The following is a 27,511-nucleotide window of genomic DNA, read 5'->3' on the forward strand; positions in this document are numbered from 1 at the left end:
TTCAAACTGATAGGCATTTTACTGGATGGTTTTCTTCTCCAGCCAGCAAGACCTTTATTCTCCACAGCTCAAATCCCATTAATGCTAATCAGCACAATGATTAAGCACTTTGGGTTAAGTACTCTAGCTGACAATGACTCCTTTGGAAGAAAGGTTCCCACAGCACAGGTAAAGGCTATCATCAAACTCAGCTTTTCAGCACAATACGCAGTGTCACAGATCTGCAAGTTAAGACTGTTTCAGTATTAATAGAGGCTTGCTTTTTTAACCTCACTTGACTTCATCCATTCAAAAGACACTTATGAGAGTCCCACTATAAGCCAGGGGCAGCATCTAATGCTGGGGATAGGAGAGCAAGGAGAAACAAGAACTCAAAGATAGCCCTGGCCTGTTAGCTTAGTTGGTGATAGCATCGCCCTGATACCCCACGGTTGCAGGTTTGATCCCTGGTCAGGGCACATACAAGAAACAACCAAACAATCTGGGCCTGTGCCCTGACTGGGAATCAAACCGTGACCACCTGGTTTATAGGTCCAGGCTCAACCACTGAGCCGCCCCGGTCAGTTTCTAACCTAGTTTCACTTTCCCACCTTCAAGCTGTAGCACAGCTGGGTTTCCAGCTGGCTGGGGAAGCAAAGATTCTTTAAATAAACAGCATTTTAAAAATATGCAGTTGCTTTTGAATTTTGTGGACCACCTTTCTCTAATATGTGAATCTAGGTGTCAAATTAATTAAAAACTACCCTAAAGAATGTGATATCCCCCAGGAATACACCTTTTCCATCTTCAACAACAAAGTACACTATACTTTGGAAGAAAACTTCATATCAGAAAGTCACAAAGGAAGAATGAGCTTTTTTTTTTATGCTATCTACTATATCCTGCCAATAAGAAAACCGTTTAAAATCATATATATATATATATATATATATATATATATATATATATGAGCAACTAGTTATAGTGTTGCAATCTTCTCAGAGATGCAAAGATTTTATTCAACTCTTTGCCACCAGAGGTAGTTCTTTTGGATGAATGACACACGCTAGGTCTGTAAAAATGCCCCTCTGACGATTACCAGGAGGACGGTACAGACTTCAAATCAACATTTCACAGTTGCAGTAAAATTAGCCATTGCTGAGGACCTTGTGGAAGGGGTCCAGTATGACCCCTCAGTGGATGCTACCAAGGCATGTGGCAACTGTTAAGCACAATATTTTCCTCTATACAGTATGCTATCCCAAAGTCCTAGCCCACCAAAACACAACTTTCTAGCTCTCCCTAGGAGCCACACCTTTCAGAACCTAGACACATTTAGAGCTGGAACTGGCTAAACAAAGTAACTATTCAACCACAGTTGCTCAATGTAACGGCCCTGATGACAGTCTCCAAATGCCAGTTTCCCTATTTTGCAATGGGTAAATGTGCTCCAAGGAGAAAAAGTTCCCAATGACCCTGAGGCCCAGAGGGCTTTCTTTAGAGATAGAAAACAGAAAATGAATTTGTTAGTTATTTCCTGCTGAGCACAAGGAAGATGTTGTTTCCTTATTTAATATACCATTACCAGTGCATGTTTTCTTTAACCACATAATAGAAAATAAGAAAATGCAGTTTATGCTCTTCTGGCATATTATCACCAGTTTTACAAGTTTCTTCTCACAAACATGTCCTTTAATTTCTACTCCCTTTATATAACCCTCCAAAACTGACATGTATCTATGTACTATCAATTCAAAGCAAATATTTTTGAGTTCTAAAATGTTTACCTCCATACCATTCCTGCTCCTTGATAATTTGTGATGTGTGAGGACCTTTTTTTTAGCAGTGATTGCAGTCCTAAATTTATCTCTTTAAGAACTGTACTACACATGCTATTTTAATCATGAGATGACCATAACCTAGAAGCAGACTATATTTCTGACCCCAAATCTTTCATGATCTCTATATTCAATTCTTAAACACTCACTAGAACAAACAAGGTATGATGTGGGGGAACGGGGGGACTGGAAATAGAGAAGCCAGCCACCCTATGGGGTTATCTGACAATTACCATCAGGACTAAGTGGATGAGATTGGCAATGTGCTCTGTGCATATTCAGGAGCAACTCGCCCGAAATCCAAAACAGAAGCTGCCCTTGGACAAGGTTCAATAAATGTTTTTACTATCTATTTCCCATTGCACAATACAGTTCCATAGCTCCCCAGGGGATCTCAGATAAAATACTTAGCAGAATAAAAAATTAAAAATTCTTAACTGGTCTCCACTTGTCATCATAAAACATTTCAGAACATAAAACCAACATTAAAGAGCAGTCAACAATATTCCACAAAACAATGTCAGAGACGGAAACTGCTATTATCACCAAATGTTTTTCCCTTCTAAGACACTGCAAGAAAAAGAAAGAAAGAAAGAAAGAAAGAAAGAAAGAAAGAAAGAAAGAAAGAAAGAAAGAACACTGCAAGATTCTTCTCATTAAAGTAAAGTAGATATTCTCCCAAGCACTAAACTAAAATGTGTCTTTTGAAGGACGGGGATGGTGGTAATAGTGGGAGAGCCAGGAGTAGGAAAGCTTCCACAAGCAAAAGGCATTGAACTAGAAAAATGAAGGCAGCAAAACTTCCAGTGAGCTGTTCCACATTCTTTGCAACTTACTCAAAGCCTTGTTACACTACCCAGAATCAGTAAACTGGGTAAGCATACCAACTTCTGTGGCAGTCCAGGACATCTATCACAATTCAGTGATTACACGCTCAGAGTCACACCACAAGCACCAAATTCAGCCTCAGACAGGACTAAGTGAAACCCCAACATGAATAAGCATAAGACAAGCTAACACCAAATACTTCAATATAAGGACAATTTGGTTTAAATTTATCTTCCTGAGAAGTAAGTACTAGACTCAGGGACAAGAAGAAAAAATCCTTAAACTGACATTTCTTTCACTTTTGTCATGGGAGACCTCCATCCCCAGCTACACAGATCTACAGATTTCTATGTTTTGTTTCTTATCACCTGCATTCCTGTGCAGCACCAACATCATGAAGATGAGAGGTGCAGTCAATACATCCTGCCAGTAAGATGTCAGAGCTGAACTTACAGCATTGGGCAGAAGTTACTCTATTTCATCCTTATCACTATTAACAGACCTAGTAGGATCTCGCAGAAACAGCCCGAAGAATGTCTGCTAGCTAGTCCTGGAGGTTAACAGAAGGCTGTGCTACCCGCTGAGCAGGCAACACGATTGAGAACATCACGATGGAAAATAAAACCTGAGCCACATGGGCAACAGAAAACAGTAGCAGAAAAAGTCCAACTCTGCCTGCGCCAGAGGTGTGGATGAGCAGACCTGAGAAGCCAGGAGGAGGAGGAGGGGGCGGGGGCCCGCCTAGGAGAACTTCTAAGCGGAGGCCTTCACAGCCTGGGAGTCTGCCCAGCTGTTCCTGCAGACCCTGCCAACCTGGCCAAGGCAGGCCCGTGGGAGCAGAACGGGCAAGGCCTCCGAGGGTCACTCCTGATCCACTGAGCCTCGGGCCAACACCACCGGACTTCTCCATTTTTCCTGCCTCTACTGGGCTATGATGGCAGCTTTCCAGCCCCACATGCCATACATCAGCCGCAGATCCCTGCTGGCACAGGCCAGCGCCTCCCCCCGCCCGTCCCCACCCCTGGCACACTTTGAGCCTGATCCTCCTTCTCCCTAATCTCAAACCCCTCATCCACCCGTGCCAGCCGCCCTGCCCAGGGGCGGCCCCACCCCCAGCAGTGAGGCTCTGCCCGGCCTGGGCACCTGCAGCACCTCCCCGCCCCACCCCCATTCTCCACCGCCTCGCCCCTCCCCCCTTTCTCCAGCAGAGAGAGGGGGCGACTCACCGCAGTCAGTGCACAGGATCTTGCCCACCTCTTTCTTGAGGTTTTTGCCGTTGGTGTCGAGGGGGGCAAAAGCCGTCTTAAAGACTAAGGGCTGCTCCGTGGGCTCCAGGAAAAAGATATAGCGCTGGTTCCTTTCGAGCGGCGCACAGGAGCCCACGCTGATCACCTGCTCGCGCTGCAGCCCCCCGCTCCGGAGCGGCCACTTGTCCAGCACCTTCACCAGCGCCACTCGACCCGAGGCGGGCGGCTCACGGGTGCTGTTGGAGCTGGATCCGCCGGCCGGCGCCAGCCCCTGTACCTTGCCCTCCACCACCACGGGTGCCTTGTACGCCTGGTCCTGCACCGACTTGAGGCTAGGCGAGTAGCAGGCAAGCGACACACCGAAGAGCAGCATGGAGAAGCCGGGGGCCGGGTCGCGCCTCATGCCGCCGGCGGCTGCGGCTCGCGTGCGGGCGGCGGCTCTCCGGGCTGCGGGGCTGCGGGGCTGCGGCTGTTGCGGCGGCCGCGGCTCTGGGGGCGCAGCGGGACGGGAGATGCTGCTGTGGCTGCTGCTGCTGCTGCTCCTGCTGCTGCTCTCGCTGCTGCTGCTGCTCCTCTTGCTGCTGCTGTTGCTGCTGCTGTCGCTGTAGCTGCTGCACGGAGCCTTCTCCAGTGGCGGCGGCGGCAGCGCTGAGCAGCAAACCTGCCGCATCTGGCCAGGCCATTTGGGGGGCTCCGCCGCTCAGCCGCCGCCTTGGGAGGGGAAACAGAGCCTGCTGAAAAACCGGAAACAGCGTAACGTTAGTGCCTCGTAGCCCTCCACCCGCAGCCCGGGGACGTGGCCCAGCTGGGCAAGGGGCAGGCGGCAAGCGGGCCGCGGTGCGCAGCGCGGAGCGGCGCAGCGCTCCCACCCTGCGCGCCAGGACCTGGAGGAGGATGCGGAGGATGGGACACCCGCCCACTTGCTCTCTCGCGCCCCCTCTACCTCCGGACCAAGCGAGGAGCGCGGCTTCTGCAGGGGAAGCTGGGGACTGCACTGCTTTAGCGCCCAGCTCCTGGGCCCGCAGGGGCGCGGAAAGGATCGTGCTACCCTTTGCTCCCGGGATTTATCGGCGTGACAGTGGAGTAGTGCGTGAAGAGGGGGCGGAGTAGAGATAACGGATTCTGGCACCCTCCTATGAACTCGGGGAGTGGGAAACAGGGCGTTCCCCTGCCTTTGGCCACCGGCTGTAGGCTCCCGCCTCCTGGGTTGTCCCCTTCCCTGGGAGGACCCTAAAGGACGGCCCCTCTTCGAGCCCATGTGCTAGGCCCTGCCACCGCCAGGTGAGTGCTGGGGATCTCAGTCCCGTCTTTTGCAAAGAGTTGGGGCTACATGGGGTCTTGTTTTGGCATTGAGAACACCATACCAGGATTGGTGGTTGGGAGAGGGTCCAGCCCCCCAAGATCTGGGTTCTCTCCAGCTACCAGGGGGGCCAGGCTGCAACCTCATCTTTTTGTTGTTGTTAATCCCCACCCGAGGATATTTTTTTCCATTGATTTTTAGAGAGAGTGTAAGTGTTGGGAGGGAGGAAGGGAGGGAGGGAGGGAGGGAGGGAGAGGGAGAGGGAGAGAGAGAGAGAGAGAGAGAGAGAGAGAGAGAGAGCGAGAGAGAGAAAGAGAAACATCAATGTGAGAGATACATGGATTGGTTGCCTCCCACACTCACCCCTAGTCACGGAGTCTGGGATGAACCTGCAACCCAGATACCTGCCCTTGACTGGGAATTGAATCTACCATACTTCAGTGCACCCGTCGACGCTCTAATAACCACTTAACCACACTGACCAGGGCTGCAACTCCATCTTTTAAAAGGCCGCTCCCTAAGGAGATGGGGGCTTCCTGGAGCCCACCTGAGAGCCAGAGCTGGCTTATTTTAAAAGTGTGGTGCTTATAAGAGGCAGGAGAGTTTGCTCCACTGGAGTCAGTATCTGATTTTAAAAAGCAAGTCCATGATCTATTCTCTTCCTATGAGTAAAGGTCCAGGAAGTTTTCAATATGCAGCTTATATGCTTGAAGGGTGTTCAGCTCAGGAACTCCAGTGAGGCTTTGGAGACTTTTATTTCAGGAGACTGGCCCAAGGATGTCTGACTTAGGCTAGGACTATCATTCTGGAAAAGAAGGACCCTTCCTCCTGGCTGTCTAAGTCCTCAAACTTAGCATGCCCAAAGCCAGCAGCATTATCTCCCACCCCACTCCAAATTCCCTGTAATTATTAATGGCACCTTTTTATACTTGGCAACCCAATCTATTCCAATAAATCATTTATTCTTGTCTTATTTTTCCTCATCTAATCAATCACCAAATCCTTTGGCTCTGCATTTTAAAATGTCTTCGATTTATATAGCTTCTCTCCAACTCTGCCATGAATACTGTAGGTCCAGGTGCTCATCATCCCTCACCTGGACTACTGCAAAGCCTCTTAACCAGTTTCTATACCTCACCTCATCACCCTCCTCCATCATCTGCTGCCAGAATGATTACATTACTGCCAGAATGTAAATATGATATGCTAATGCCTCTGCTCTCAGGAATTAAGTCCAAGCTCTTCAGCATGACTCTTCATGGGCTCTCTCAACCTAACCATCTCCACACTCTGAAAGCCAAACACTTACCCTAACAACCCTCAGCACACTGCACTGTTTCTTGGTGTGCTTCTGCACGTAATGTCTCATGTCCAGGAAGTCTCACCACCATCTTGTTCACCTAGAAAACTATTCTCTTTTTTTTCCTCTTTAAAATTAAATCTTTAAAAAATATATATTTTTTAATTTCAGAGAAGAAGGGAGAGGGAGAGAGACAGAAACATCAATGATGAGAGAGAATCATTGATCTGCTGCCTCCTACACATCCCACACTGGGATTGAGCCTGCAACCCAGGCATGTGCCCTGACTGGGAAATGAACCTGTGACCTCCTGGTTCATAGGTTGATGCTCAACCAGTGAGCCACACCAGCCGGGCAATTAAATCTTTATTGTTGAAAGTATTACATATGTCCCCTTCTTCCCCCCATTGACCCCTTCTACGCGCCCCCCCACCCCCCGCCCCAGGCTTTCACCACTCTATCGCCTGTGTCCATGTAGAAAACTATTTTTTCCCCAAGGCTCAGCTCAGCATTATATCTCACCCCTCCCTTCTATTCCCATATACATACATGATGAGACTAATTCTTCCTCTTCCATGTTACCATGTGCCTCATACTGTCCTTTAAGCAACTGTACTTCAAGCACACTATACGTTAAGCATCAGACTTACACTGTTAGCCAGGCTGCATTAGACCATCAGAACAGTCATCTTAACAGTGGGGACTATGTCCTATTAGTCTTTGGATTCCTATCCAAAGGGACATCTAACACGGTTCCTGGCATAGAATAATGAGGAGCAAATCTTTAGTGAACTGAAAATCAGCTCTTTTAAAGGCACAGCCCATCTTGTTGGCTCCTTCATTGTCCCCCTTTTCATTTCATAGATCACAGGTCTTGTACATCGCTATAAAGAAGACCACTAACTCCACCCTCTCAGTTTTTAGTGGAAGAAATAGTCCCAGGGAGAAAAAGGGACTTAGTCAAGATCACACACAGCCAAGACTGTACTCAATCTTCTGTTTCTGAGACCAAAATAGTGGGGAAGAGCTTGTGCTCTGGGGTCAAGCAGAGCTAGGCTTCAGTCCAATTTTTTTAACTTACTAACGTTGGAATGAGTCTATTTCACTCTCCAGGCCTGTTTCCTCATCCATATAGTGGCGGTAATAAGAGGGTCTACTACATAAAGTTGGGTTTTTTGCTCATTATGTACATATTCAACGAATATCCAATAGAATGGCCCCTCTGTGCTAAGCACAGTACTGGTCACTGGGTAAGACTGCAGTGAACCAAACTGACACCGTCTGCTCTCAAAGTTCATACTCTAGTTGGGAAGACAGCAGTAAACAAGTAGATGAATAGGTAACTAAACTACTTAGGGTGATATGTGTCCTGAAGGAAATACACAGGATGAAATGATAGGGAATAATAGAAAGGGGAGAGGGTAGGTCTACTTGGATAAGGGAAGGCTACTATGAGGAGATAACATTTAAACTGAGAGGAAAAGGATTTGAAGGATGTAGATTATGTAAGATAAGTGTAGAGTGCTTACAGCCATGGGCAAACTACCTCCGCGGGCCGGATCCGGCCCGTTTGAAATGAATAAAACTAAAAAAAAAGAAGACCGTACCCTTTATGTAATGATGTTTACTTTGAATTTATATTAGTTCACACAAACACTCCATCCATGCTTTTGTTCCGGCCCTCCGGTCCAGTTTAAGAACCCATTGTGGCCCTCGAGTCAAAAAGTTTGCCCACCCCTGGTTTAGAACAATGCCTGGTGCAGAGTAAGGACCAAAATTAAGGTTGAATATTATTGATATTTTACTTATACCAGTGATTTTCAATCTAAGAGCTGAGAATCTACATGGTGTGTAGTTATTGCACACTAAGACTATCTGTATGTGTAAAAATGTACTGCAGCCCTGTCTGGGTAGCTCAGTTGGTTAGAGCGTCAGCCCAATATGTCACAGTTGTGGGTTCAATCCCCTATTAGGGCCCCTACAAGAATCAACCAATGAATATGAATACATAAATAAGTGGAAACAAAACTTCTCTCTCTCTCCCTCTCTCTCTATCTCTCTCCACCCCTCTCTCTAAAATCAATTTAAAAAATTATTTGTAATGAAAATGCAATGCAACTTTTCATTAGTAGATACCACTGGGAGGAATAAAAATACATATATATTCTTGCCTTGGCCAAAGTAGTTAAGTGGTTAGAGCATTAGCCCTCACACCAAAAGGTCACAGGATTGATACCCGGTCAAGGGCACATACCTGGGTTGCAGGTTCAATACCCAGCTCCAGTCTGGGCATGTGCAGGAGGCAACAGATCAATGTGTCTCACATTGATGTTTCTCTCTCTCTCTCTCTCTCTCCCCCCTCCTCCCTTCTACTCTCTTTAAAAACAATAGAAAAATATCCTTGGGGGGAGGATTTTTAAAAAACACATATTTTTGCCCTGGTAGGTTTTGAGCATCAGCCTGCCCACTGAGGGGTTGATTTCCAATCAAGGTCCCATACCAATCGATGTGTCTCTCTCCTCTCCTCTTCTCTCTCTCTCTCTCTCTCTCTCTCTCTCTCTCTCTCCCTCCCTCCCACTCTCTCTAAAATAGGCAATGGGAAAAATATCTTCAGGTGATGATTTACCAAAAACAAACAAAACAAAACAAAACAAAAATCATTCTCTCTCTTTTTTTCTATTTTAAAGTATAACAAGACTGTCTAGGATGAAGATGACTGAATCAAGGTGAGGAAGAGTGTCAAGATACGCTACCATTTTTGTCTTTTTTAAACATATATAAATATATAAATATTTGCAGAGCATAAATTACCTTTGAAAAGACAGTAGTAATTAAAACAATAGTTGGCTCTGGAAAGGGTACTGTGTGACTGAGGAATGGGGTACAAGAGGGATACTTTTCATGGTACTCCCTTTTGTAACTTGTGAATTTATATCAAGTTCATATACTACCTATTCAAAAACATTTTGAAGAGGGGGTCCTCTAAACTTTTACTGTTGCTTAATTATTTTGTGTTGCTTAATTTTTATCATGTATTTTCTCAATCATAAGCTACTTAAAAGAAAGGGGGGGGGGGGAATCGACTTTAAAAAGTAAAACTATTTTCAAGGGATTCCTTAAAATTTTTCTTACCTTAAAAAAAGATTCTGGCCTTAACCGGTTTGGCTCAGTGGACAGAGCATCAGCCTGCGGACTGAAGGGTCCCAGGTTCGATTCCGGTCAAGGGCATGTACCTTGGTTGCGGGCACATCCCCAGTACGGGGTGTGCAGGGGGCGGCTGATTGATGTTTCTCTCTCATCAATGTTTCTAACTCTCTATCCCTCTCCATTCCTCTCTGTAAAAAATCAATAAAATATATTTAAAAAAAAAAAAAAAGATTCTGGCCTAGCAGGTTTGGCTCAGTGGATGAAGTGTCAGCCTGTGAACTGAAGGGTCCCAGGTTTGATTCTGGTTTAGTGCACATGCCCAGGTTGCAGGCTTGATCCCCAATAGGGGGTGTGCAGGAGACAGCTGATCAATGATTCCCTCTCATCATTGATGTTTCTATCTCTCTCTCCCTCTATCTTCCTCTCTGAAATCAATAAAAAATATATGTAAAAAAAATAAGATTCTAATGGTTAAAAGGTTGGGAATTATTACCTTCTTGAGCATGCAAAAGTTACTTTTGAAATCCCAAAACCACTATCCCTACAGAAGGTGGGGACTTAGGCAGAGACTTCTAAAGGGAAGAAAGGTGCCTGTCCAGTTTTCCTCAAGGTGTGATGCGTACGAGGACAAGCTTCCAGAATTAGCCTCAGGCATTTAGTATAAACAAGCAGGGTATTTGGTTTCCTAGGACAGCCTAATTGTATATTGACTTTTTCCTGAGGATAAAGTGGATTAATATGCATGTCTTAGAAAATAAAGCTTGATATTCTAAACCTGCTAACTCTTTATCATAAATTCAATAATTGATAATAAAAATAGTAATAGCTACCATATATTAGTGGCCTATTGTGTCTATATTTCCATTACTCAATGACATTGCATTTTACAAATTGAAGAGACTTCTGGAAGTTTAATAACTTGCCCAAATGACAGAATGGGGGTTCCCATTTAGGCTTGCCCATTGTTGAAATGCTTACTTTGTGCACCAGCAAGTCTTTGAATGAGAGGCATCTCTCAGCCTCTCTTGCATTGTCATCTGAGAGGTCTCTAATCTCTCCAAACTACTTCCACCAACATCAGACTATTTGAAATTTGCAGCACTAGAGAGCAAGTGATATAAGCACCATTTTACAAAAAGGTGAAGAAAATTGAGACACTGAGAGAATTTAAATGCCTTTCCAAAGAACACTAAACTGATTTATCACAAACTCAAGCTCACACTTTTGAGGTTTACCTCTCTATTATTTATTCATTTTCATTAGGCTAGCCTTATTGAGGTTTGATTGACAAAATTGTAATTTATTTTTAAATAAGTCTATTTCAGAATGTCTAAGGTTTATGAAAGAAATGCAAGTTAACACATTAGCACAAATAACCTAGGTACAACTCAGCTTTGTTTTCATTTCACAGATTGCAGCTTACATAAATATTTTTATGGTGAAAAGTCATGATTTTGCTACTGAGTGCCACACGTTGTGCTTTGACTCATCTTTCTTCTGAGCTAATCAAAGAGTGCAAGGATGCCCTCTGGGACATTGCACAAAATATGGAACACTTCACAAATTTGCCTGTCATCCTCGTGCAGGGGCCATGCTAATTTTCTCTATATTGTTCCAATTTTAGTATATGTGCTGCAGAAGTGAACATGCAATATATTTAAGGTGTACAAGGTGATAATTTGACATACATTATGAAAGGATTCCTACAATTGGGTTAATTAACATACCCATCGCCTCATATATTTACCTTTGTGTGTGTGTGTGTGTGTGTGTGTGTGTGTGAACACTTAAGTTCTACTCTCTTAGCAAATTTCAATTATATAATACTAGAGTCCCAGTGCACAAGGATTCGTGCACTGGTGGGGTCACTCGGCATGGCCTGCAGGGATTGGGCCAAAACCAGCTCTCCAACATCTCCTGAGGGGTCCCAGATTGCGACAGGGTGCAGGCCAGGCTGCGAGACCTCTAGTATGCATATAAGATCTTTGGTTAATCTCTTCCTGCCCTCCCCTCTCCCTACTTCCCTCTGAGATTCATCAATCTGTTCCATGTTTCCATGCCTGTGCATTGAGCACCTGCCCCCTAGTGGTCAGTGTGCATCATAGCTACCAATTGGCTGGCCACTTAGGCTTTTATATATATACTAGAGGCCCGGTGCACAAAAATTTGTGCACTTGGGGGGGAGAGGGGGTTTCTCAGCCTGACCTGTGCCCTCTCGCAGTCTGGGGCCCCTCGGGAGATAACGACCTGCTGGCTTAGGCCCGCTCCTGGGTGGCAGAGGGCAGGCCCAATCCCTAGGTGCAGCCCCTGGTCGGGCTCAGGGTAGGGCCGATTGGGGGGTTGGGGCACCGCCCCCTGTCATACTCAAGGCAGGGTCGATAGGGAGGTTGCGGCGCCACCCCCTGTCACGCACAGAGCAGGGCCGATAGGGGGTTGGGGCGCTGCCCCCTATCACGCACAGAGCAGGGCCCATCAGGGGGGTTGGGGCTCCGTACCCTGTCACACACAGAGCAGGGCCCATCAGGGGGTTGGGGAGCTCCCCCCTGTCACGCACAGAGCAGGGCCGATCGGGGGTTGAGGAGCTCCCCCCTGTCACTCACAGAGCAGGGCCCATAGGGGAGTTGGGGCACCGCCCCCTGTCACACACAGAGCAGGGCAGATCAGGGGGTTGGGGCGCCACCACTGTCACACTCAGGGCAGGGCCGATGGGGGGCTTTGGGGCGCCGCACCCTTTCACACACAGAGCCGCAGGGTGATCGGGGGTTGGGGAGCTCCCCCCTGTCACACACAGAGCAGGGCCGATCAGGGGGTTGGGGCGCCGCACCCTGTCACACACAGAGCCACAGGGCGATCAGGGGGTTGGGGAGCTCACCCCTGTCACGCACAGAGCAGGGCTGATCAGGGGGTTGAGGAGCTCCCCTCTGTCACGAACAGAGCAGGGCTGATAGGGAGGTTGTGGCCCTGCCCCTGTCACACACAGAGCCGCAGGGTGATCAGGGGGTTTGGGCGCTGCCCCCTGTCACGCTGATCCCGGTGCTGGTGCTGGGAGGCCTCGCTGCTCCGCTGATCCTGGTGCTGGGAGGCATATTACCCTTTTACTATATAGGATAGAAGCCTGGTGCACAGGTGGGGGCCGGCTGGTTTGCCCTGAAGGGTGTCCTGGATCAGGGTGGGGGTCCCACTTGGGTGCCTGGCCAGCCTGGGTGAGGGGATGATGGCTGTTTGCATCTGGTCACACCCCCTTCAGGGTGGGGGTCCCCGGGTCCCCACTGGGGTGCCTGGCCAGCCTGGGTGAGGGGCTGAGGGCTGTTTTCAGGCTGGCGGGTAACTGAAGCTCCCAACCGCTCCTTTTTTCCTTTTTTTTTTTTATTCTGGGCTAGCTTTAGCTCTGAGGCTCGGCTCCAGCTATGAGACCTCCGCTGCTGAAAGCAGGTTTCTGGCCTTTGTTTACCTTCTGTATTTGAAACAATGTTGCGGTCCTGCTGGCTGAAGCCCGGGGTTTTGTTTAGCTTCTATATTTGTTACAATGTTGCTTAGAGTGCAGCTGAGAGGCCAGCAAGGCAGGCGGGGAAGCTTGGCTTCCTCCTTCACTGAAGCAAGCAAGCCTCCCTGTTCGCGTCAGCTGCCTGGCTGCCAGCCGCCATCTTGGCTGGCAGTTAATTTGCATATCACCCTGATTAGCCAATGGGAAGGGTAGCGGTCGTATGCTAATTACCATGTTTCTCTTTTATTAGATAGGACTAGAGGCCTGGTGCAAAAAAATCTGTGGGAAAAGCAGTTGTCTCTAGGACTATCAGCCCCCCAGCGGGGAAGCCTCACCCCATGGGGGTGTGGCAAGCCTGGGTGAGGGGCTGAGGGCCGTTTTCAGGCTGGCCACACCCCCTTCAGGGTGGGGGTTCCCACTGGGGTGCCTGGCCAGCCTGGGTGAGGGGCTGATGGCTGTTTGCATGCTGGTCAAGCCCCCCAGTGGGGACCCTCACCCCATGGGGGTTTGGCCAGCCTGGGTGAGGGGCAGATGGCTGTTTTCAGGCTGGCCACAGCCAAGGGCTGGAAGCAGGTATCTGGGATTTATTTAACTTCTATAATTGCGGGGGCAATGCTCCAGCTCCATAGCCACTGCCATCTTAGTTGGGTTAATTTGCATATTTGCTCCTGATTGGCTGGTGGGCGTGGTTTGCGGGTGTAGCGGATGGTACGGTCAATTTGCATGTTTCTCTTTTATTAGATTAGACTAGAAGCCCTATGCATGAAATTCATGCATGGGGGAGGGAGGGTCCCCTCAGCCCAGCCTGCACCCTCTCCAATCTGGGACCCCTTGGGGGAGGTTGGACATTCTTAGCGCTGCCGTGGAGGTGGGAGAGGCTCCTGCCACTGCCACTGTGCTAGCCAACTGTGAGCCCGACTTCTGGCTGAGCAGTGCTCCCCCTATGGGAGTGCACTGACCACCAGGGGGCAGCTCCTGCATTGAGCATCTGCCCCCTGGTGGTCAGTGCGCATCACAGCAACCAGTCATTCCACCATCAGGCCGAAACCGGCTCTCTGACATCCCCTGAGGCGTCCCGGATTGCAAGAGGGCACAGGCCAGGCCGAGGGACTCCTACTGAGTGCATGAATTTTGTGCACTGGGGAGGGACGCAGGAAGTTGGCCAGCTGGGGAGGGACTGCGGGAGGGCTCCAGGGCGTGTCTGGCCTGTCTCACTCAGTCCCGATCAGCCTGATCCCAGCAGCAAGGTAACCTACTGGTTGGAGCATCTGCCCCCTGATGGTCAGCATAAGTCATAGCGAGCAGTTGAACAGCCTTAGCATACATTAGCATATTATGCTTTGATTGGTTGAACGGACAACTGGATGACCGGACACTTAGCATATTAGGCTTTTATTATATAGGATCATTATCAACTATAGTCACTATGTTATACTTTAGATCTTAAGAACTCATTCATTTTATAACTGAAAATTTGTATCCTTTTACCAACCTCTCCCCCTTCTCCCACTACTCAAATCCTGGTAACCACCAATCAATCTAGTCTCTGTTTCTATGACTTTTTTCTTTTAGGTTCCACATATAATGATACCATGCAGTATTTGTCTTTCTCCATCTGGATATATATATATATAATCACATCCATTATTACCCATTCATCTATTGATGGACACTTAAGTTCTTTCCATACCTTGACTATTGTGAATAACATTGTGATAAACATGGGAGTATAGAAATCTCTTCAAGATAATGATTTTGTTTTCTTTGGATCAAGCTCACACTTTTGAAAAGAACCACACAGAGAAATGGAAGCCAGACCTGTTCACTACCCACTATGGTTCCCCACAAGTTTGTGAAAAAAAGTGGTTCATGGTAGCAGTGGGCTATGTCACTATGTAATAATCACTGAGAACAAAAACAGAAGTAGACAGAATGGTATAGACATTCTGAATTCAAGATAGAACACCCACATAAAAAGCTTGGCTTCTTCTCCCAGATCCCTCCCACACAAGATGGACTTCCTCCAGCTTCAGCCAATTCGGTGGCCAGAAATGGCCAGTGAACCCGGTTACATGACTGACTACATCCAGGAGAACTGACTCATTAGGGAGATGTGTAAGGCCTTTCTGTGGTCAAAGAGTCTCACAAATCAAGCCAAACACTTTGCAGGACAGTCTCATTTTCTGAAGAAAGACATTTTGCAAACTTATTTTTTCTCCTTTTGAGGTCTGTTTTCTAAATTTGGCTTCCAGAGTCACTCTCAGGTTCTGTGTGGTTAATTTCTTTTCCTCCAAGGATTTTTCAAGCAAGGCACTAGGTAGAAAACAGATATTGAGAATCTGAGAATATTAGCACTGGGAAGGACTTTAGCATCACTGTGGCCCAATGCCCTCCTTTCACAGAGGAAGACATAGAGACCATAGAGATTATTTTATTTGCTCAGGGTCACACAGCACTAGTGCGCTTTTGTCTGCATTTTAAAATCCTGGCTCTACCCCTACTGGAATGTGGGCCGGGGCAAGCCACTTCACCTTTGTGAGCCTTAGTTTCCTTCTCCAATACAACTGGGTAATAGCCCTAGCTCTTAGGGGTTTTGTGAGGATTCAGTACCTGACACAGAGTAACTGGCTGAGTGTGGGCAGTGGACTCAAACTGCCTACCTCTGAATTCCAGTTCTGCCACTTGCATAAGTGATATTTGGCCTAATTACTTCACTTTCTGTCTTGGTTTGCTCAACTGAATAAAATGAGTAAAGCGATCATAGTTCCTACTTTATCAAAATTGTTGTGAGTCTTAAATAAAATAACATATATAGCCCACTTAGAATAATGCTTGGCACATCTTAGCTATTATTAGTCTGACTAGAATAACCAATTTTCTTAGTTTCAGTAGCCATACTTTACCCCAAATTCAGCAGTTTTAAAACTACCCATTTTCAAAGGTTTTGAACACATGCTGAAATTCTTAAGGGTAGAACCTGATGTCCTACTTTAGATTTAAAAAAAAAAAAAAAAAGTCACACCACTGGTAGTCCCAGCTCCCAATTAAGAGAGGACCTGATGCAATAATTTATGGCCTACAGCTATGTCAGGAGTCCAAGAGCTTCCACTTCCACTGCCTGAAAAGGGCAGCAGCCCCTCTGTCTGAGTTGTTCCATCTGGGATAATAATATTTATTTCTTTGTAAAGGGCTTTGAGACCTTTGGATGAAAAGTGCTATGTGAGCACAAATTGTTATCTCTTTTCCAGATATCACTTTTAGATACAAATCCAGAAGCTCCCGAAAATAGACAGCAGCAGAAGTACAATCTCTACATAGACAGATCTGTCCTGAGTATCACAATCAGATAACACACTCATGCTTCACGCCATCATCAGTTTCCTTTTACATGTCATAGCATATCTGATTTGGATTGAGAAAAAAATAAGATGTCCTCAAGCTGGATTTTTGGTGTCTAACATTTAAAGACTTTCCTCCCTCTGTTTTCCTGATTTGTGTATTTGGAATCCTCTCCTGAGGTCAACAGGAACTTTGAGGTTGATTCAACTCTGGGGGCGTGAAGCAGGACGAGAAGAAGAAATTATTCTCTTATTCCTAAACCCTCCTCTCTCTCCTCTCTCTTCTCACAGTCTCCTCTCCCTTCTCTCTCTTTGTGTATCCAATTCAATCTTGTTTCTATCTCATAATTTCTAGTTTATGTGCGTTTTTTTTTCATTTGCTTCCTAGACACTTACACTATCAGTCACGGTCAAAAAAATTTTAAGACTTTCCTTTTCCTGCATTTGTTTTTACAATTCATAAATTTATTTATTCATTCAACAAATTCGAGAATTTCTTGAAAACCTACTATGCATACTGACACAGATGCTAAAGAAATAAAAGTCATGGTTCCTGCTAGAGCTAAAATCTAGGCAAAATTAGAGTTGGGAGCTATTACTAGCTGAGCTAGTGCCTGACCTGGACCTCTCACTCACCCTCAATACTTCCCCCCCCCCATTAATATCATCTCTCCCATTTGCCTCTCAGACTCAGTGTCTCACTGTCCTCTCAGCTCTCCCGATTATGAGAGCAGAAAACATGAGAGCTCTGCAAATACTAGGTCCTCAGTGCCTTAGTTTCTAAGACATTCCAAAATGAAGTTATTTATTCCAAAAGTAGTCTTATTCATTCTTTCTTTTAAAGAATCCATTTGATTTATATTTATTTTGCGGTTTATCACTCTGAAACTATTTTTAGTGCCTACTCTGGACCAAGCTTTTTATACCAGATGCTGAGAATGCAAGAGCAAATAAGACACATGAGGCCTCCCTCTTGAAGAGCTTACACTCTTAAAGGCAGACAGACACAAAAAAAGGAAATGAATACATACAACATTTCAGTAAGAGAAAGGAAGAAAGCATGTGTATGATTAGATTGAAAGTGACTAGGACAGAATGACACTGACAATGATGGTCTCTCTAAGGAGGCAATATTTGAGCTGAGGTCTGAAGGATGAAGAGGAGTTAGCCACACAAATCTGGGAGCAGAACATTTGAGGCAGAGAAAAGAATTCCAAGAGAGGGCCTGAGGCAATATCAAACTAGACATCAAAGTATGGAAAAAAGGACAGTGAGGTTGGAGATTGTTATAACCAGGGGAAAGATTGGCATGGAATGGGATTAGGGAGATAAGTAAAGATCAGATTTATGCTGAGCCTTGCAAGCTATGGCAAGTTTGGATTGTATTCCAAATACAATGGGAAGTCACTGGAGGATTTAAGTAGAAGAATGATTAAGGTCTGGTTTATATTTTAAAGAGATCAGCCTTGGCCGGTGTTCTCAGTGGTTATCGAGTGTCCACCCTGGCACTGAAGGTTCAATTCCTTGTCAAGGGCACATACCTTAGTTGAAGGTTCCATCCCTGGCCCCTAAAGTGGTGGGTTCAGGAGGCAACCAATCTATTGATGTGTTTCTCTCCCATCTCCTCCCCCCACCCCCACCCTCTCCTAGTACAAAAGTGGAAGCAAAGAGAGCAGTTAGGAAGCTGTTATAGTAGTCTGGGCCGGAGGTGACAGTGACTTAGACTGAGGTAGTGGCACTGGAGAGGAAGAAGAATAGGTAGAATTCAAGGTATAATTTGAAGATGGAACTAACCAACCAAGATTGGATCAAGTGGGTAAAGGAAGTAGAGTGATCAACGATGACTCAATTTTTCATTTGAGCAACTGGACAGATGATGAAACTATTCACTGAAATGGAAAACTTAGTAACATAATGAGGCTAGGGGTATAGGAAATTCCATTTTTGACATGCTAATACTAAGATACCTGTAAATGGAAATTTAAGTACCAGCTGGAGATGTAAATCTAGACTTCAAAGGAGAGGTCAGAGTTAGAGGTCTAAATTTGGGAGTCAACATATAGATGATATTTAAAACTATGAAACTAGATAAGATGATGAAAAGAGAAAGTTGATAAGAAAGAGGATCTAGAACAGCACTGTCCAATAGAAATATATGTGAGCCATATATGTAATTTTGAATTTTCTATTAGCCACATCAAAAAGGTAAAAAGAGGCCTAGCTGGCATGGCTCAGTGGTTGAGCATTGACCTATGAACCAAGAGGTCACAATTCGATTCCTGGCCAGGGTACATGCCCAGGTTATAGGTTCAATCCCCAGTGTGGGGCATGCAGGAGGCAGCTGATCAATGATTCTCTCTCATCATTGATGTTTTTATCTCTCTCTCCCTTTCCTTTCCTCTCTGAAATCAATAAAAATATATTTTTAAAAGGGTAAAAGAAACAGATGGAATGAATTTTAATAATACAATATATCCAAATATTATTTCAAAATATAATCATATGAAAATTTTAATGAGATATTTTTCTATTCTTTTTAAAATATATTTTATTGATTTTGAAAGAGAGAGAAAGGGAGAGGGAGAAAGAGAGAGAAACATCGATGTGACAATGAAACATCGATTGGCTGCCTCCTACACGCCTTCTACCAGGAATTGAGCCTGCAACCTGGACATGTGACCTGTCCAGGAATTGAACCAACAACCTTTTGGTGCATAGGACAATGCCCAACCAATTGAACTACACTAACCAGGGCTTATATCCTTTTTTTGAAACTAAGTCTTTGAAACTCAGAGTTTATTTTATGCTTACGGCATATCTCATTTCAGACTAAGCACATTTCAAGTACTCAACAGCAACTCATGTACGGTGCAAGTCTAGAACTTAACCTTGGATCAACCCAACATTTACAGATTGAATAAAGGAGGAGGAGTCAGGAAAGGAGACTGAGAAAATGGTATTGTGGAAGCCAAGAAAAGAAAGCATTTTAAAAAGAGACTGGTGAAGAGGAAGGGAGAAAGAGAGAGAGAAACATTGATGGGAGAGAGAGAAACATCCATCAGTTGGCTCCTAGAGAAAAAAAGAAAAACTACTTCAAGAATCAGCACTACCAAAATTCTGTATCTTGGTTTTTGAACTATAAGCATACCTGTTTCATACCTGCCTTGCAATCTGGCTGAGATTAAGAGGAGGGCCAGGTGTGGGCCTTGGCTGGACAATGTCTTTAAAATTCCTTTCCTGAGAAGACAGCCCTTGCTATTGCAGATGAGATGTGATACCACTAACTACTCATAACTTCAATGTGCCTGGTTGTCCTCTGTCTTTGTAATCTTGACAATAACAAAATCCTTAATAGGAGTTGTGCCCCTCCAGGGTGAGGACCAGCTGCCAGCAAAAAGAGGGAGAGAGAGAGAGGGGGGGGGAGGGAGGGAGGGAGGGAGGGAGAGAGAGAGAGAGAGAGAGAGAGAAGCTGGTCAACTGTGTTCAATGTTTAAAAGAGGCTGAGTAAGATGAGAAAGCAATAAAATTCAGCAACATGTAGGTCACTGATGATCTTGACTAAAGTTGTTTCAGTAGAATAGCAGCTTCCTGGAAGGAGGCCAGAATGGAGCCATTGTAAGGTAAGGAAGTGGCAACAGCCAGTACAAACAACTTCTCAAAAAGGTTTTGCTGTGCTGTGCCGGAAGTGGTGGGTGGCCCAACTCCATGGCGGTGGCTGCTGTTGGGGTGCAGTGGGGCAGTGACTGAGCTGGTGCCTGGCCGCTGGCCTGGCCTCCAGGCTCTGCACCCCTGATGCTGCTCGGGTGCTGACCCCGCCCGGCCAGGACAATGGTGAAGTATTTCCTGGGCCACAGCCTGCTCCGGAGTTCCTGGGACCAAGTGTTCGCTGCCTTCTGGCAGCAGTACCCGAATCCCTACAGCACACATGTCGTGACGGAAGACATAGTGCACCGGGAGGTAAACCCTGACCAGAAGCTCCTGTCCCCGAGACTCCTGACCAAGACCAACAGGATGCCCTGCTGGGCCCAGTGACTCTTTCCTGCCAATGCTGCTCACTCAGTGTACATTCTAGAGGATTCTATTGTGGACCCACAGAACCAGACCATGACCACCTTCACTTGGAACATCAACCGCGCCCGGCTGATGGTGGTGGAGGAACAATGTGTTCACTGTGTGAACTCTGATAACAGTGGCTGGACCGAAATCCACGGGGGAGCTTGGGTCTCCTCGAGCTTATTAGGCGTCTCCAGAGCTGTCCAGGAATTTGGTCTCACCCAGTTCAAAAGCAATGTAGCCAAGTCAATGAAGGGTTTTGAATACATCTTGGCCAAGCTGCAAGGTGAGGCCCCTTCCAAAACCCTTGTTGAGACAGCCAAGGAAGCCAAGGAGGAGGCAAAGGAGACAGCACTGGCAGCTGCAGAGAAGGCCAAGGACCTAGCCAGCAAGGCAGCCACCAGGAAGCAGCAGCAGCAGCAACAGTGTGTGCAGCCAGCGCAGACCCTGTGTGGCAGCACACCACACCACCTGCTGCACTCCCTCTGTCCTCCCTCCCCTGTATTTTATTATTAAAAGTCAACTTCCAGCCTGATCTACTCTCTGGGTAGTGGGTTGGAGGTGGTATCTATTTGGCATCTACAGTGCATCAGACCTGTTATCCATGTCTGGGCCAGGCCTGCTTCTTCCTGCATTGCATAGCTGAGAAGAGATTTGCCCAGGGTCACGGAGAGCATTCAGGCAAAGTGGTCATAAACACTAGACTGTAAGCTCCATGAGGGCAGGGACCTTCGTTTTGTTCTCTGCTGTGTTCCAAGTATCTGGAACAATATCTAGCATAGACACGCAATAAATATTTGTTGAATTAAAAAAAAAAGTTTTGCTATGCTGAAGAAAAGACAAAAGAACTACTAGTTGGAGGTGGACGTGGTCAAGGGAGGGTTTTTACCCAAACCGGAGATGCTAGAGCTTGCTTGTATGCTAATGGGAATGTTCAATGAGAAGGAAGGAAGTATTGTGGGAGAAAAGAGATAAATGAAGAGGGAAGCCCTTCAAAAGACAAGAGAGGCCCTGGCTGGTGTGACTCATTTGGTCACCAAAAGGTCACCGGTTTGAAGGTTTTGGATTCAATCCCCAGTTGGGTGTGTAAGGGAGGCAACTGATCAATGCTTCTCTCTCACATAAATGTTTCTCTCTTTCCCTCTCTCTCTAAAATCAATAAAAACATATTTTTTTAAAAAAAATGGAGAATGGGCAAAAGGAGTTTAGAGAGGGGAATTGAAAAATGATTCTTCTATTATAACAGGAAGAAAGACAGAGAATGAATACAATATCAGAATAGAGATACAGATTAATTTATAGCATAACAGGAACTTTCATCTTTTTTTAAAGTATATTTTACTGATTTTTTACAGAGAGGAGGGGAGAGGGATAGAAAGTCAGAAACATCGATGAGAGAGAAACATCAGTCAGCTGCCTCCTGCACACCCCCCACTGGGGATGTGCCTACAACCAAGGTACATGCCCTTGACCAGAATCGAACCTGGGACCCTTCAGTCCGCAGGCCGACACTCTATCCACTGAGCCAAACCAGTTAGGGCAGGAACTTTCATCTTAACACAAGACTGAAGCCATATAAGAAATAGATATATAGATAGCTATATATATACTACTTTATGTAAATAATTGTCCAGTAACTATGTGAATGTTAATAAAACTGAAATATTTGCAAACAGTGCCAAAAAAGGTACATAGTAGAAATGCAATCCAGAAAGAAAAAAAAAGGGGGGGGGGGATAGTATGATATGAGAAACTATTCTTTTTCTTTTCTTTCTTTAAAAATGCCAATTTGATGAATATAAGTCTATACTTTTTCAGGAATGTTGGTGTCCACCTCCAAGGTATCCCTTTCTTTGGATCAAGTTAACTAGAAAACCAATTTAGTAATCACAGGATTGCTTGTGATCAGAGTCCTAGGGCAAAGGGAATGAATAACCTTGAGGTCATTTCATTCAAGAGGCAAAAAAAGCCCAATGAACTATCTCTGATATACATAATAGGGACAAGTGTCTGCCACATTCAGAGTCTCTTTCCCCTGAACAGTGTTGGAAACAGAGCAATAAAATCTCCCCATCCAATCTGTGGGACAATCTACCTGAGGCCTATTTAATTTTATATCTATTTGGAAGTATCGGCCACTTCCATGCCTTTAAGAAATGTAAAAGACTGCTAGAAGGAAAATATATCAAGGCAGGAGCCTAATGGAAACAATTTCCTGAAAATAATTTACTAAAGGGACTATTTACAAGGATGTGAGCAGAGTTCAAGGAAACAAGTATGTAGAGACACCCGGGGACTAACAAGAGTTTGTCAAAACTTTGGTCCCTAGACAAAGAAGGGCAAGGCGAAGAAAGCGTTACAGATCCCAGTGAGTGCTGGAGCCACGGCATCATGGGGCTGTCAGGCAGCTATTGCAAGAGCATGGCACCAAAATCGGGGGGAAGGACAAAGAAGAAAAACATCAATCTCTCTTTCTTCCTGCTCTTCCTTCTCCACCTGTCAAGGTTCTGCTGAACCTATTGGAAGTTAGAGGGTGAGGGAGCACAGTGATGTAACCCACGGAGGTGAGTGCTCAAGGATTCAGAGCAGAAAGGGTGGAGAGTGAGTCTGGGGGGTGGGGATAGATGAGGGCAGGCAAGGGGAGTATAATTAACACAGGAAGATAAGATATCCGTACATGAAACAATTAAATAGGGATATCAACTATGGGCTCTCTGTGGAGCTATAAACGTGATAGAGATGAGGCGAGGGGAGAGGGAAAGCAGGGAAAGTTGAACAAAACTAGCTAATTCACAGTAAGACTGTAACACTTAGCTTTCATTAATCTTTCTTTTTTAAAATATATTTTTATTGATTTCAGAGAGGAAGACAGAGGGAGAGAGAGATAGAAACATCAATGATGAGAGAGAATCATTGATCAGCTGCCTCCTGCACAACCCCTACTGGGGATCAAGCCCACAACCCAGGCATATGCCCTTGACCAGAATCAAACCCGTGACCCTTCAGTACGCAGGCCAAGGCTCTATCCACTGAGCCAACCCAGCTAGGGCTCATTAATCTTTCTGACTATACCAGAGATTTAGAGGAGGGGGGTTGATTATTTTGTGTTTTGTTTATTAAAGAAAAGGTTTTATTTTACCTTTATTATGTACTAGGCAAAAAATAAATCCTAGAGGTAAAATTTTTGTTTGGCTTTTTGAGGAAAGGAATCCTGTGCTGATTTTTATAACATATTATCCTTGGACCCACTATTCCCACCTTGTCTACGTGCACTGTTGAAAGAGGCCTAAGCCTCCAGCATACACTGGTTTACTGAAGCTTACATTTAGACAAAAGCCTAATGCAGACACTTGAGGTCACAAGGCCTCTGTCACTAAATGGACACAATAAAAAAAAGCAGCATTTCGGTTAAGAAGGTAGGCTCTGAAGTCAGGTTGTGTGGATTTAAATGCTTGCTCTACTAGGTACTAGCTGTACGGCCTTGGGTAGGTTACTCCTCTTGTCCTCCATGCCATATGAAACATGGTGACAATAATAATACTTATTCCATAGGGTCATCTTGTGAGGAGTATATAACATACTTTACATAAAGTACTTAAGATACTGTCTGGCATATGGTAAATGCTTAAGAAATCTTATTATTAATAAAGCCAATGTTTTGATTCCAAAGTATTCTACAGTCAACTTGATTTCGCTTTAATAACCTGGTCTTGGTCTTCTCTCCACATCTTTAGATTCTTCTCTCTCTCTCTCTCTCTCTCTCTCTCTCTCTCTCTTTCTCTCTCTCACACACACACACACACACAGTCACATATACAGGCAGAGAGAGAGGGAGAGAGAGAGAATAGTGATATTCTCATTTATACCGAAAACATATGAATACTTCTAAATTCATTCATGTACTCATATATTAATTGAGTAGCTATTATGTTTCAGATGCTGGACTAGGTGCTGGACGTAATAAAAAAGTGAGAAAACAAACAACCACACCTTGCCCCTAAGGAACTTGTGTTCCAAGGAGGGAGGCAGACATTAATCAAATTGCTACACATAAAAACTGTATGGTAGGGCAATACCCATTAGTGAATTAGGATATTGAAGTTCAGTTTTTCAAATTCTAGAGAAAAGGAGATGAGCAGAATTCTAGTGAGCTACAAGTGAGACATTAGGCTGCTGCGCTATTACTCATATGTAGCTATTTAAATTTTAATTGTAAGCAATTAAAACAAAATAAAATTTAAAATTCTGTTCCTCGTTTGCACTAGCCACATTTCAAGTGCTCAATCACCATATGTGACTAGAGGCTGCTGTTTTAAGCAGTGAAAATATGGATGATTTCCATCATTGTAGGGAGTCATTGGGAGCTTCAAATATGAAGGAAATTCCCATGGTCTGGAAAGGGGAGGTTGAGATTAAAAGTAGGCAAAATGGTATACAATATAGAAGCCATGGCAAATATAAAGTTTTCCAAAAAGGAGATATAATTTCTAGTAGACACAAGGGTACAAGTATAATACAATGTTGAAAAATCACATGGATTGGTTCCCCTATCAACCATGTCCTCACCAAAAAGACATTTCCCAATGGAACTTTATATTTAGTTTCAGATATTTTTTAGCTTTCAATTTTGTGATATAAATCCTGGGGAATACAGAAGTCTCTTAAAATGAATTATAATGCTTACAATGCAACTTTTAAAAAATGGACGACTATAGGTATAGTAGTAAGGGCCACATGGCTTTTCCCCTAGAAGCTACATTTTAAAAAAAATCTATCAATAGTTTATTTATTTATATATCTTTCATATTTTACTGACTCCAGTTTCTTACTCATGAACATACCAATTTTTCAGGTTTCCTTTTCCCCATTCTCTCGGGAACACAAAACTGTGAGTATAATTTCACATTGACTGTGCTTGTATCCATAGAGTCAGAAGCAAGAGTTCTTCATTTCCCCTGTGTACAATCATTCTTTCAATGCTCCCTTTTTTGTATTTGACAGTGAGTTAGAAAAGTGCTATAACTAGCATTGGGCGGGAAATAGTACTTAAAAATTTTGCACTCAGGATAAATATGCCATGTGCTCAGAAAATTAAGAGGATTCTTGGTGAGAGGTGATAGTTTTCTACCTGAAAAAAGAAATTCCAGTCACAAAAGGTGAAATGAAGTTTTGCTCATTTTCTAGGTGTAAGAAAAAAAATGACAGCTGTTATTGTTGTTATTGTTCAAAATTCTTGCCTGGCTGGTGTTGCTCAGTGGTTGAGTGTCAACCTATGAACCAGGAGGTTGAGGTTCGATTCACGGTCAGGGCACATACCAGAGTTGTGGGCTCCATCCCCAGTTGGGGGGTGCTGGAGGCAGCCAATTGATGATTCTCTTTCATCATTGATGTTTCAATCTCTCTCTCTCTCTCTCTCTCTCTCTCTTTCTCTCTCTCTCTCTCTTTCTCTCTCTCTCCCTTCCTCTCTGAAATCAATAAAATATATTTTTTAAAAATTCTTATCATACAGTTTTTTAACCAAAATCTATAAGAAGCAGAACATTTTATTTTTTAAAAAAATATGTTTTTATTGATTTTAGAGAAAGAGAGAAACCTTGATATGAGAGAGAAACATTGATTGGTTGCCTCCCATACGGTCCAGGACTGAACCCACAACCTGGGGATGTAACCTGACTGGGAATCAAACTGACAACCTTTTGCTGTGTGGCACGACTGACAACCAACTGAGCCACACCAGCCAGGGCATCATACAGTTTTAATTAGCAAGACAAAATATGGAGAGAACCAAGATGGCGGCATAGGTTAACGCCGGAGTTTGCTGCTTTGAACAACTACTTCAAAAGTGAAACCAAAAAACGAAAGGGACATCACCCAGAACCACAGGAACGCTGGCTGAGTGGAAGTCCTACAACTAGGAGGAAAGAGAAACGCATACGGACACTCAGAGGAGGCGCAGTGCTGAAGTCAAATTCTGAGGTGCGGAGTGCGCGGAGCGGGCTGGCGGTGGAGGGCGCGGTTGTTGTTTTCAATCGGGAGGGATTCGCAGACTCTGAGCACCAGATCCGGGCGAGTCTTTAGGGACCCAGACTCAAACGGGAGAAGCGGGACTGTCTGGCTTCGGTCAGAGCGAGTGCAGCTTTCTCTCCGAGCTTTGCAGCGGGTGCTGGGACTCAGAGAGGCAGAGCCCCTGGGGACAGGACTGAGAGCCGCCATAACTGCTCTCTCTAGCCCACCCTGTTGATCCTGTGCGACCCGCCCCGCCCAAGCCCTGCACAGAGGCATTTGCCGGATAGCCTCAGGCAAAGGCTAGATTAGCACCTCCCTAGAGGACAGAAGTTCTCTCACTGCTGACACAGCTGATTCTCATAGCCACTTGGCCTGGAGGTCAAACCCTCCCTGGAATTAGCTACAACAATCAAGATTTATCTATAAGACTCCGAACAAAGACCACTAGGGGGTGCACCAAGGAAGCATAACAAAATGCGGAGACAAAGAAACAGGACAAAATTGTCAATGGAAGAAATAGAGTTCAGAACCACACTTTTAAGGTCTCTCAAGAACTGTTTAGAAGCTGCCGATAAACTTAATGAGATCTACACGAAAACTAATAAGACCCTCGATCTTATATTGGGGAACCAACTAGAAATTAAGCACACACAGACTGAAATAACGAATATTATACAGACGCCCGACAGCAGACCAGAGGAGCGCAAGAATCAAGTCAATGATTTGAAATGCGAGGAAGCAAAAAACATCCAACCGGAAAAGCAAAATGAAAAAAGAATCCAAAAATGCGAGGATAGTGTAAGGAGCCTCTGGGACAGCTTCAAGCGTACCAACATCAGAATTATAGGGGTGCCAGAAGATGAGAGAGAGCAAGATATTGAAAACCTATTTGAAGAAATAATGACAGAAAACTTCCCCCACCTGGTGAAAGAAATGGACTTACAGGTCCAAGAAGCGCGGAGAACCCCAAACAAAAGGAATCCAAAGAGGA

At 45.0% G+C, this 27,511-nt stretch overlaps 1 protein-coding gene, 1 non-coding gene and 1 pseudogene across 4 annotated transcripts in view; 1 reads left to right on the forward strand and 2 right to left on the reverse strand.

The window, feature by feature from the left end:
* NRG2 (neuregulin 2) overlaps positions 1-27,511 on the reverse strand; it is a 257,953-nt gene that overhangs the window by 173,770 nt on the left and 56,672 nt on the right. For all 3 annotated transcript variants that reach the window (XM_059698576.1, XM_059698577.1, XM_059698575.1), the window contains one exon: positions 3,872-4,626. In XM_059698576.1, coding sequence (XP_059554559.1) covers positions 3,872-4,562 — 691 coding nt within the window. In that variant the 5' untranslated portion in view covers positions 4,563-4,626. The remainder of the gene's footprint in view (positions 1-3,871; positions 4,627-27,511) is intronic.
* LOC132236219 (U6 spliceosomal RNA) lies at positions 11,181-11,285 on the reverse strand. The gene has a single exon (XR_009453185.1). It is a non-coding gene; the product is annotated as a U6 spliceosomal RNA (small nuclear RNA).
* LOC132235722 (PRELI domain-containing protein 1, mitochondrial-like) lies at positions 20,247-21,049 on the forward strand (annotated as a pseudogene).

This window comes from Myotis daubentonii, chromosome 5 (assembly GCF_963259705.1).
Source record: "Myotis daubentonii chromosome 5, mMyoDau2.1, whole genome shotgun sequence".
Taxonomy (NCBI): Eukaryota; Metazoa; Chordata; class Mammalia; order Chiroptera; family Vespertilionidae; genus Myotis; species Myotis daubentonii.